General features: G+C 38.4%; 1 protein-coding gene across 1 annotated transcript in view; it reads left to right on the forward strand.

Annotated features, from left to right (window-relative positions):
* LOC131404745 (complement receptor type 2-like) overlaps nt 1-13,074 on the forward strand; it is a 160,355-nt gene that overhangs the window by 112,493 nt on the left and 34,788 nt on the right. The window contains exons 42-46 of the mRNA XM_058539761.1: nt 766-851; nt 3,856-4,083; nt 6,095-6,274; nt 6,894-6,993; nt 10,448-10,533. Coding sequence (XP_058395744.1) covers nt 766-851; nt 3,856-4,083; nt 6,095-6,274; nt 6,894-6,993; nt 10,448-10,533 — 680 coding nt within the window. The remainder of the gene's footprint in view (nt 1-765; nt 852-3,855; nt 4,084-6,094; nt 6,275-6,893; nt 6,994-10,447; nt 10,534-13,074) is intronic.

A 13,074-nucleotide genomic window follows, 5' to 3' on the forward strand; every position in this document is an offset into this window, starting at 1 on the left:
CGTTAACTCTTTATGTGAATCTAAATGATCTTGGTATTTTATTCCAATACCATTGGTAGGCAAAAAGCATGGACAATAGAACAGTTGTTGCCATTTATTCCAAGGATTCCTTGACAGGCATCAAATACCAGTCACTCCAGTCACCTGGAGGCCCTTCAGGAGGCCACTGGTCTGACAATAAACCACATGTTTTAGAATGATTGTCCTCCAGAGAGGCTTTATCCTTTAATAATCCAGACATGCTGTAAGTCTCATTCAGAAACATTCCAAATGTACTGGCAAAAAGAGCAGTCTCTGATATCTCTCCTCAGGATCTCTGACTTGCCAACTTAAATCAGGAGTTGTTTTCCTCCTGAACCACTAAGAGAGGAAAAATGCTATGTTTTGCATTAGAGGGCCAAGTTCCTCCTAATGATAAAAAAGGGGCTGTCAGAGAGCAGTCAAGGAAGGATGACCTCCTGAAGTTCCGGGACCAGACCAAGGAAATGTCTGTCTATGTTTTTTGTTTCTTCTTTGGTTCAGGCCTGTCTGATGACTGAGATTTGACAGTTGTTATTACTTTGTTCCTCACTGGAAGCTGCAACCTTTCAGAACATGTTTGCTTCTGAGCCTCCATGAGCTGAGAAACCTAATGAGCTGAGCTTTTTCACCTGGGATTTAACTTATGCATTAAATTGTTTTAGCAGAAGAAAAGAAGCTGAGATCTATCAATGAAGGGAAGAGAGATGGTGTGCTCACTCAGTCACTACTGCTTTTGTTCTTTAGGTTCCATTTAATGGGAAGTTCTGCTAGTTACTGTATCTCAGTTGGAACGGAAAGCCTTTGGAATAGCAGTGTTCCTCTGTGTGAACGTGAGTAGAAGGAATATTTGTTCAGATCTGTATCTTTCTCCTTGTTTCTTTCATTTTCTTAATGCATTTGGCCCCATGAAATTATCTAATGTCTGCTGCTCTGTTTATCTTCATTTTTGATAGAAATATTTCTTTGCTGGGATAGTTAAAGGAATGTTTTTTGGGGAAATAAACCTTAGCATCACATGTTTTGGATACTATCTTATAATATTTACAAGCATACTATGTGCTATAAGTGGAGAGAAATGCTCCATAGGTGGAGAGAAATGCTCCATAGATGGAGAGAAATTTGTGGCCTGAAGCTTTGTCAAATTTTCCCTCTTCTCCTGTCAAAAGTCATCGTCACACTTCAGCTTTTCTATCCTGTCCTACTACCAGAACCGGGAGGAGGCGATAAAAGAGAACTCTACATTCTGTACGAACTTAGATTTTCACTCTGAGTGAGATGGAAAGCCATTGGAGTATTACGAATAGAAGAGGAACATGATATAACTTATTTTTAATGATCTCAATCTGCCTACTGTAGAGAGAATTGAGTTGAAAGGTGTAAATCTTAAGTTGAAATTCCCCGGAAAACAGTGCCAAAGGCAAAGCTTAGGTTATAATGCTCTATCGGAAGGTGCAGTCCTAGGGCAGCAAGAGTGAAGGAGAAGAAAAAGGGAGGCAGGGAGGAAAGAAAAGCAGATAAATAAAAGGTATTGTGTTACTGAAGTGGCCATAAGCTTCACAAGAAAAATAGCTGGTTGTTTGGTTATATAGGACATCTCTGGACAGGCCCTATGGAATCAGAACTGACCATTAGGAAGAGGAAGAACAAGCAGTTTATCTGCTGGATCTTTCCTGTCTCCTGTCTCCAGTTTATCCCAAGAGTATTAAGCCCCCGACTTCCATGTCGTATAATCTCATCCTCCTGGTCAGACTCTGGGGTCACCATGATGTGCTGCATGGTACTCCATCTAAGCCTAGAAATGGTAGAAGGAGCCAGAGTGGCCATGTATCCAGTCATGTTGGCTTGTATGTGGGAGCTGCTTTGACCTCCACTGCAGAGGGAAAGCAGAGGCTGTGCAGGACCCCATCTCTCACCCTTAGGGAGACTAAGACAGCCAGTGTTGTTAGGAAATGAGGTAACAGTGGGTCAGCACTCTCAATGGAGAAAGCAGCTGAGGGCCCAAAAAGCAGGTGTAGCCAAGAAAACCTGGGGGTATGGCTGAGGATACGAGCTGGGAGGCTATTAGAAAAATCTAAGCAGGGATGTTGGCCCAGCAGAGCATGGGGGAGGTGAGGAGAAGTGGTCAAATTCTAGATATATTCAGAGGGTAGATATGACAGGATTTGCTGATGGTTTAGATATAGGGTTTAAAAAAGAGACTAAATGAGGTTACCTTGGGAGTGAATATGGCCAGAGAACAGATGCATGAGCTGAGCCTTGTAAATCCAATAGTAAGAACTCATAAAGATGAGAAAAAAATCAGCAAAAACATAAAGAGGCAGCAGCCAGTGTGTTAAGAGAAAAACCAGGAGGATGAGGTGTCCTGGAAGCCAAGTGGAGAAATTCTTTCAAGGAGATGAAGCTAAGAAACTGTGTCACATTCTATAGGAAGGTCAAATAAGATGAGGACTGAAAATTATCATTGGGTTTAGTGACTTGGAGGTAGTGAATGACTTTGACAAAAGCAGCATCCGTAGAGTTGTGGAGGCAAATGCCTGAATGGAAAGAGTTCAAGGGAGAATGAGTGCCAGAGAATGACAGATCGCAGACAACATCTTAGAGGAGTTATAACATAAAGGGAGTAGAAAAATGGGACTATAGCTGCAGAGAGAAATGGGATTAAAGGAGCTATTTCTTGTTTTTAATATAGCACAAATATAATATGTTAAATACAGAAACACTACTAATATATCCAGTCTGTCCATTTATTTCTTCATTAAATCAAACAGGATGTTGCTTCATCTTCTGATCTTAACTAGTGAAAACTACATGCTTATAAAAGAATTGTTTACAAATGAATACTTTGCTTTAAAATTATTTGGACAGCTTGTACTGATTTCTATAATGAAACTTGATAATTACATCTGTCATATTTGGAAGATAGCTGTTTGAAAATCTTAACTTGCCTGGAATATAGTTAAGAAGCTGCAAAGAAAGAAAGGAAAAATATTCTCATGAACCCAAAGATATATCTAAAATCACTTGCTAGAGTATAAACATTGGTTAATCTATTCCACCCTTTGATTAGTTTTATCTGTAATTCTTTCAAGCTATAGAATTCCTCTTCCCAAATACAGATCAAAGCAGAAGGAGAAAGGAGCTTCTCCAAATAGATGCACTCAAAGAAAGAAATGTGTCTTTCTTCAATGAGGAAAAAAACTGTAAAACCCAATAAGTATCTCAAAAGTCATAACATTCCTGAGCCTTTTGGAGCATGTACAGGAATACAGAGGATGCCTCATTTCACTGTGACAGCATTACTGTAACCATTCATTTTGGTTTTGAGAACAATGGGGTCAAGTCATCAAGAAAAGATTAAATCACTGATAGATAAATAGTAAATATATAATATATTTTGAAATATATCTGTGGGATGAAGATCCTTAATGTTAAAAGATCTTGTCAATCTTGTGCTTAAAATAGTGCTTGATATACAGTAAGTACTCAAAAAGTTCTTATTGAATTAACAGATGATTTTCATGTTAATGTAGTTAAGAAGATTTTTGTGTATTTTAAAGGACAAAGCTCTCAATTACCCAGAAGTCTTAACTCTCTGAAGAGTTCAGGATGCTTACAATCCTTTTGGACTTTTGTAATAAACATTGATTTAGGCGTCATTTCATTTAGCTGCATCTCAGCAGAGGCCTAATATATTTATTTTTCAGTTTATACTCTCCCTGAGAATAAAGGTATTGTTAACTTGGCAACACAGTCACAGCAGCCCATAATTGCAGAATCACCTCAGAGTAAAATTTGAAAATTTTAATGTAACTTATGGCTCTTATCTCCTTCCAGAAATCTTTTGTCCAAATCCTCCAGCTATCCTTAACGGGAACCACACAGGAACTTCTCTGGGAGACATTCCCTATGGAAAAGAAATATCTTACACATGTGACTCCCACCCAAACAGAGGGATGACCTTCAAGCTCATTGGGGAGAGCACCATCCGCTGCACAAGTGACAGTCAAGGGAACGGGATTTGGAGCGGCCCTGCCCCTCGCTGTGAACTTTCTGGTCCTGCTGGTCAGTGCCCACTTCCACATACCCTAAATGGGTTCAGAACATCTAGACCAGATCCTTCATTTTTCTATAATAAGATTATTGTGTTTGCTTGCGAGTTTAACTTTGTCATAAGTGGAAGTGTTAAAATTACACGCCATAGCTAAAATAGATGGTTCCAGCAGTGCCAAGCTGTGTTTGAATGGGTAAGTTGCTAATGAGACTTCTTGCTTGTGGAGTGGTGAGGAGAGTGGAGTAAGAGGAGGAAGGGGAGGCGTAGAGGGAGGGAAGGTGGTAAGGCGCAAATTGTGTAAATCAGGAAGAAAAATGTATTCACTGGAGAGGACGTGAAAACAACTGCCTATGAACACTAACCAATAGCAGGATAACTGAAACACACTCTCCACAAGTTCATGGGCATGCAAAGGATAAAACTGGCAATGTGGATATTATTTAGCTAAGGCTTCAGCTAGTGTTCTGCTGAATAGGCTAAGTGACCAAAAAGACTCTCTTTGCCTTTGTGGCTTAAGACCTTGACTCAAAGTATGCCCATCTGTCAGCTTGCCTCTGGGCCCCAGCTTAATCTTTGTCCGGGAACTCTTCCACTTTAGAAGTGAGAAGAAGCAAGGAAAGATCAGCCAAGGAGAAGAGTACAAAAAGGAAGTGGTTATTTCTTCCTCAGGACTGGAGAAGTTTGCCTGGTTCTTGAGGCCTGACATTAGGCCTTGCCAAGAACAGCAGCTGGAGTAGACTGGGGATGTGGCATCAGCCTTGGAATACCACATCATCTACAGGCGAGCCCTGAGAGACAAGAGCAATCCAATCAGAAAAGGCTATACGTGATGAGAGGCATTTAACCTTTCTTTGATCTCCCTCACCCTTCAACTGGGTAGTATATGTCAGAATCCAGTGAGATTTATTTAAATGCAGATACGTAGGCCCCTGGCCAGGCTTACTGAATGAGCAAACAGAAGCAGTCTCCTTCAAAGAGGAGGTAGTTGAGTTCAGACTCTATTTCAAAATATGCAGCACACAATATATCTCTCATAAAGAAGACATAGCGTCTTAGAGGAAGCTGCTTAATGGCTTAGTCTGTTTTGTCCTCGTCCTTAAATGTCTGTCTGAGCATCAGAATGAGAAGAGTGGTCTGTTAGTTTCCTAGGGCGGGCATAACAAATTACCACAAACTAGATGGCTTAAAAAAACAGAGATTTATTCTCTCACAGATCTGGGGGCTAGAAGTCCGAAATCAAGGTGTTGGCAGGGCCACGCTCCCTCCTATGGCTCTAGAGGAGAATTCCACTTTGCCTCTTCCAGCTTTTGGTGGCTCCTGAAATTCCTTGGCTCATGGACACATCACACCAATCCCTGCTTCTGTCTTCACATGGCCTTCCCTCCCTTGTGTTTGTGTCTCAAATCCTCCTCTCCTTTCTCTTATAAAGATACCACCAGTCATTGGATTTAGGGCCCTCATCTCGAGATCATTACCTTAATTATATCTGAAAAGACCCTATTCCAAATAAGTTCCCATTCTGAGATTCTGGATGGATGTATCTTTTGGGGGGACATCATTCAACCTACTACAAGTCGTGACTGCTATTCAGTGCCAGAGAAGCAGCTTATGGTGGGCACCCTGAGAATAAGGTAGAGAGGAATAAATGGAGAGAGACGGTAAAATATGTCTTGATACACACAAATACATTAGCACCAATAAATGAGGCTATGAATGGTTAATTCTAGATACAGGCGCTCTGATAGGAGGCCTGACACTTGAAACTATTAGCTAAAACTCTTGCTTTGGTGAAATAAGAGCAGAAAGGCCAGAAAGGTAAATAGTTTTTCAAGTAGTAAAAGTTTCCTGATGACTAGATGCTGTTAGAAAGCACTATCCTAAGGTAACTTCAAGGGGAAGAAAATCTTTTGCTATTATCATAAGTCTCTGTTTCTCTGATCCCATCTATCAGCTTAATTGGAGAGAAAGAGGAGGTATTCTACTCTCTACTCACTTTGGAATTCCTATGCTTTTGCTCTCCAGGTTACTGTAAAGCCCCTAAGCAGTTCCCATTTGCCAAGCCTACGACCCTGACTGATGAGTCTGAGTTTCCAATTGGGACATCTTTGAATTATGAATGCTCCCCTGGGTATTTCGAGAATATGTTCTCTATCACCTGTTTAGAAAACTTGGCCTGGTCAAGTGCGGAAGATGTCTGTAGACGTGAGTAATGCCATCCTGGGAGCTAATTCATGTATGTCAAAGTGTCTGTGGGATCTGATTTAATTTGTTCAAATTTTGAAGGCGAGACATAGTTGCCCAAGGTATTTAAATGGGAGGTGGACTTCTAGGTCATCCCTTCTTATTGCCTGGAGTTGCTGCACCTCAGTTAGATATTTATTTCACAAGAACTGCTCTCACAAAAGGAATCGGAGAGAAATTTTCCATTCACAGGAAGTTACCCTTGATGGCTAAAATCATGAAATGAATAAAACAGGGGCACAAAAGAAAATTATGTCAGTCACAGTGAACTGTGATTGGCTAACTAAGATAGGGGGGGAAATCCCAAATTTTGCAGCCTTTGATTTAGGCTAATGGGATGAGAAAACAATTCTTTAACTATAAATGACCTTTTTGGGAGATGCACAGTAGTCTTTTTAAAAGCGGTGCCCAGTAGCTGCTTGATTCTGAGGATCTATGGTGAGTTTCCTCAAAGTGGTCAATTCTGCAGAATAATCTGAAGCATATAGGCTGTTCTGTATGCTATACTCCAGTCTGAATCTTAAAAACAAAGGTAAATCGAACTCTACACCTAGTCTCAAATTTTGCTTCTTTCTCATAGGAAAATCATGTGGAATTCCTCCAGAACCCTTCAACGGCATGGTGCATATAAACACAGACACCCAGTTTGGATCAACAGTTAATTATTCTTGTAATGAAGGGTGAGTTTGGAGCACTAACTCTGGAATATGAGTGTCAGAACAGCAATACCAACCTCTGACCCTGTTTTAGGTAGGCAGGCTGGACTACTGCCACTTTACTTCAAAAGTAAGCAGTAAGACTTCCAGATAGAGAAGGTGGCTTGAATACAGGCATATGACCAAAGGAATGTAAAAAAGAAGGAGCAATCTGTATCTGTATTATAGACAGGGGAGGGCACCATGATCCTGCCGGAGGTCATACATGTGAAACCTGGTAAGATATTCACTTGATGAAAAGGACCAGCCTGCCAAATAAGTCAAAGGAAAAATGCTGGTTGAACCGTGCAAACATCCTTAACTGAGATCAGCCAGTACTAGAGCTGAGTTGGAGGACCCTCCAGCAGGGGTTGGAGGGTAAATCATAAATGCAACAGCAGCTCTGGGAAATGTAAGTATGAAGTGCACAGAGTGGGGACGTTAATGGAGTTCTTGCTCTTGACTTTCCCTTGGGACAGGTGACCATGCTGGAAGCCTCTGCCTCAACTCAGAGGCAGCATTAAAGAATGTGTGCTAATTTTCATTTGCCACAATCAATGCAAAGAAAAAAAGACATCTATATTAAATCTTCCTGCAAAAACTGCCCTTGGTCATGGGCCCCATCCTAATCTACCCGAGCTATTGTACCTATGATCCAGCAAGTTTAAACTAGGAGAAGCCAAAATTTGCCCCTTCTCGCTTTGTCTAAGCCTGAGAGATTTTAAAAGCTTTCCACACAATCTCTTCACCAATCCCTTCTCACCTCCCCTTGAGAGCCCAGAGCTCTCTCTGTGATGAGCACACCAAAACATCATGGAATATAAGGGAAGATACAGCAACTGAAAACAAAAGAGACCAACCTGAGAAATCAGAAAATATTCCTCCACAAATCAGTATACTCCAATAAACAAGGGAATAAACTCAAAACTGGATATTAGAAATCTCTCATATGTGCTTGTTACCCAGAATTTATGAAACATTAAGAGCTATTTTTAAGCTTTCATGATCTGATATCAGGAGCATTTACATATGGATAAAACACATGGGAGTCTAAAAAGCAGCAATAATCAGGAAATTGAATCCTGAAAAAATCCCAAAGAGATCATGAGAAAACGGAATTAAATTCGCCAGAATTAACCAAGGACAAAACTGGAAATTTTGCATACATACACACACATGTACTCAGACATCTAGGTTTGAGAAAAAGAAAAGAAAGCAGAAAGAGGGGAAGCATTAATCAGCACATAATGGAACATAGTTTCCCAGACCAAAAATAAAAAGACTAGAGTGTTTTAATCCTAAAAGCTTACAAAACAAATGCAAAGATTAATGATAAGAGGCCTTGGCCCTACATGGAGGAACTTTATGACTTTCAGATATTAAAAAAAGCACTGCAACTATCCAGGGATAAAATAAACAGAAGAAGAAGGAGAAATTAATATCGGCATCAAATATCTCTTCCACACTATAAATAGCAGAAATTAGTGTTTTGAGAGAAAATATTGTGTCATTCAATTTCTGTATTCAGCCAAGCTATCATTTATCTACAAGGCACAGATGTATAGTCTTACATGAGCAAGAACCCAAAACATATACCAATTAGATACACTTCCTGAGAGAAGAATCATTCCCACAAACCCATCTATAAGCTTTTTAAAGAAGAAATCAAAGAAATAGTAATGAGGCACAAAACTAGGAAAAGAGAGTCACGAAAATTATTTTAAATATGGATGTGAAACTAAATATAATGGCAGGACTAATTCTTAAAAGAGACCTCATGGAATAGGAAAAGAAGAATAATAAACTTGATATAAAATAATAGATTTTATCACTACAACTAGGAAGTTGGGGATGAAGTAAAGAAAAAAACTAAGCTTAATTTTTATAGGGGATAAGTAGATAATACATATTCTTGACATAATAAATAAGGATAAAATGGCATTCCATACTAGTATAAAATGGAAATATGTAACTTCCAAATCACAAGGACAATCAAAAGAGTAAAACCACTTGCTCCATATAACAAAAGGGGTGAGAGAAGGAAAAGCAAGGGAGCTTTCCATCTCTCTTTCTGGAAATAGCAGCAGAGCAAGAATGGAGTTGGTCCTGTACACTATGGAGTTCTAGCCCTTGGAATTGTTAAATAAATGAAAGGAAAACAACACTATAAGCAAGATCAAACTCGTCAGTTATGACAGTACACGCGAATGCCTTAAATTCCCCTTTTGAAGGACAATGCCTTCCAAATATAGTCAATAGAAACATCTAACTACATGATAAGACAGATTCCTAACATAAAATGACAGAAAAAATCCACTTATAATGGTATCAAAAAAAAAAAAATACTTAGGCATAAATTTAACCAAAGAGACACAAGACTTATACATTGAAAACTATAAAACATTGCTTCAATAAAGAAGACTTAATAAATGGAAAGACATCCATATTCATGGATTGGAAGACTTAATATTGTTAAGATGAAAACACTGCCCAAAGTGATATACAGAGTCAATGAAATGCCTATCAAAATTCCAACAGTATATTTTGCAGAAATGGAAAAAGTATCCTAAAATTCATATGAAATTTCAAGGGACCCCAAATAGCCAAACAATCTTGAAAAGATTAGGTTGTATGCAAATACTATACCATTTTATATAAGGAACTTGAGCATCCACAGATTTTGTATCTACGGGAACCAATCCTCCGCAGATACCCAGGGAAGACTGTATACAAATGGCCAATAAACAATAAAAAGACGCTAAACATTATTAGTCATTAGGGAAATGCAAATCAAACCCACTTCACACCTTCTAGGATGGCTTTAATAATAATTATTAAAAACTGAAAATAAAAAAGTATTGGTGAGAATGTGGAGAAACTGAAACACTTGTACATTGCTGGTGGGAATGTAAAACGGTGCAACCACTGCAGAAATTGTAAGGTATCTACACTATGAACTATTCTGCAGCAATCAAAAAGCCTTAATTAGATCCTGTATTCAGTGACATGGATGGTTGACTGTGGTGTGATATTAACTGAGAAAACAATTTGCAGAGAAGCATGTAGAGGGTGTACATACTTCAATAAGACATCTTTCCTGCTTAAGGAGCTTATAATTTCCTGGATGGAAGTACACATGGATGAAACAACTCTGTGTGGTTCCCTAAAGACAAGTACGAAAGTGTCCCACCATCAATAAGGGAATTATTACATTGAGTTGTGAGGGACTAGAAATGAAGATGGGTTAAAGAGGTAAGAATTTAAGCTTGTCTTTAGAAGTAAAGGACTAATTTTCAGATGAAGATCAGGTTTCTTTATGGAGGTCTCCCATGTTTAATCTGTCCTCTAATTTGTAACATCTACCTGATATTATTTTCTCATGGTGACTTAAGTGGGAAATATGTGTAGAGTATAATCATTTTTCATTGTTTACTTCTAGGTATCGACTCATTGGCTCTCCATCTGCTGCTTGTCTCCTCTCAGGAAATAATGTCACTTGGGATAAGGAGGCACCTCTTTGTGAGAGTGAGTTGAAATATTTTTCCCCATAATTCCCTTCATTTGATCCATATTTGCCCCTGGAGTTACAGTGAAGTAATCCAATCCATCTCGCACAGAGTTTTCTCTCAGATATTTGAAAACTGGAATCATGTGCTGCATGGTTCTTCTGGTGATTCTTTTTTTTTTTTTTTTTTTTTGTGAGGAAGATCAGACCTGAGCTAACATCCGTGCTAATCCTCCTCTTTTTTTTTTTTTGCTCAGGAAGACCGGCTCTGAACTAACATCCATTGCCTAATCCTCCTCCTTTATTTTTTCCCCCAAAGCCCCCCAGTGATAGCTGTACATCATAGTTGCACATCCTTCTAGTTGCTATATGTGGGACAGGGCCTCAGCATGGCCGGAGAAGCGGTGGGTCGGGGTGCACCCAGGATCCAAACGCGGGCCGCCAGTAGCGCAGCACGCGCACTTAACCGCCAAGGCACGGGGCGGCCCCTTCTGGTGATTCTTTATTTTAGGAAGTAATTTATCTGAAACTGTGGAATTGAACTCAGATACAATTGCCCTACTTTCCTGTTTTTATAGTAAATTCTTTCCAGTGTAAAGACCATTCTTCTAGTGACTAAACTTAAAAGACATTAGAGAAAATTAAATTTGTCTCTGCCACTGCATGTTAGCACATTATAATCCCAGGAAGTAGATTGCTTTCTTCCTTATTATTGTTACTCTGAACAAGGAAAGAAAGTCTTATAATTCTTAGCAATTTCCCGAAGCCTCTGGTCATTCTGCACTTTATACTTTCTTCAAATTCTTCCAGACTCATGCCCTAGTTGCATTAGTTCTTGATTAGTTGATCATCCATCTTGTCAATGGGATATTGTAAAGTAAACCTCAAAACTTTGAGGAACATGGAAGAATGACTGCCAATTGGTGAGGTGTTAAGGATGTGAAGAAATCAGTATCACACACACTGTAGATGGCAGTAAAAGTGGAGAGAAAACTCTGGAAGGCTAATTAGCAGTGTATATAAAAGGCTTAATGCAAATACCCTTTGACCTAGCAATTCCATTTCCCAGAATTTATCCCACTAAATAATCATGGAATTTTCCCATGAGTTTGATCCAAAGACACTCAGTGCAACAATATTTATGACCATGGAAAATGTTAAAACTCTAAATGTTCAGCATAGTTTTCAAACAGCTATTGGAAGAAATAACACTTATTAAAAATGGGTCTGATAAGTTTTTTAGAAAGGTATAAAGTGTACTATGAGGAATTAGAGATTGAGATGCCTCATCCAAGTGGAAATAGATAGTGGATCTAATATCCACATGCCCGAATATTATTCAGCCACCAAATATGATACTGTAGAAAATATATCCATAGATACACATGCATGCACACACATACATCTCTGAAATGATATACATTAAATTTTTAAGAATAGTTATTTTGGAACCATTATCATTTTCTTCTTTTTGTTTGTCCATATTTTACAAATTTCCTACAATGAATGTGTTCATTGTATTCACAAGTATTTACCAAAAGAAATTAACACTGGCTTTTGAACATTCAAAGAAATGAATGAGAAGCTATAAAGGTGCCTCCTTTACCTGCCAATAATTTTAAATTCTCTGAAAAAATTCAAATTAGCAAGGTATTATCAGTTTACTATATAAAATTTTCTAGGCTTGGCAACTTTTGTAGGGGGTTATCGTTAATGAAAAATGTTTCCACTTCTATATTTGTAAGTCAGTCAACATTTAACTGAGTCAATATTGGTTATATATATGAATGTGAACATGTGTGTACTTATTCCAATATTTTAAAAATTATATGATAGAATATAGTAGTCATTTATCATTTTATTACCCCTGAATCTGTGATTATTTCATTTCTCTTGCCTTATATTTTATATTTTCTTTTCATGAAAGATATTTGACATGTAACATTATGTAAATTTAAGACATACAGCATGTTAATTTGATACATTCATATATTGTAATATGATTGCCATTTAGCAAGAATTAGCACCTCTATCATGTTACATAATTATCCTTTCTTTTTAGTAGCTGGGATAAAGTTCTAGTCTCCTAGCTTATAACACTAAATTGTTGTCTATATTCACTGTATTATGCATTATATTTCTAGGGCTTATTTACTACTCATTTTAAGTTTATACCCTTAAACAACATCTGTCCTATCCTCCCACCCCCCATCGTCTGGTAATAACCATTTTATTTTTTCTAGTTTTGCTTTTTTACTTCCACCTATAAGTGATAACATACAGTACTTGTCTTCCTCTGTCTAACATCTCACTTAGCATAATGTGCTCAAGGTCCATCCAATGTTGTCACAAATGGCAGGATGTCCTCCTTTCTCATGGCTGAATAATATTCCATTGTGTGGAATATATACCACGTATTCTTTATCCATTCATCTATTGATGGAAACTTAGGTTGCTTCCATATCTTGGCTAGTGTAAACAATGCTGCAAGGAACATGGAGGTGCAGATATCTTTTCGAGTTAGTGTTTTCATTTTCTTTGGACAAATACCCAGAAGTGGA

Source organism: Diceros bicornis, chromosome 4, assembly GCF_020826845.1.
Source record: "Diceros bicornis minor isolate mBicDic1 chromosome 4, mDicBic1.mat.cur, whole genome shotgun sequence".
Classification (NCBI taxonomy): domain Eukaryota; kingdom Metazoa; phylum Chordata; class Mammalia; order Perissodactyla; family Rhinocerotidae; genus Diceros; species Diceros bicornis.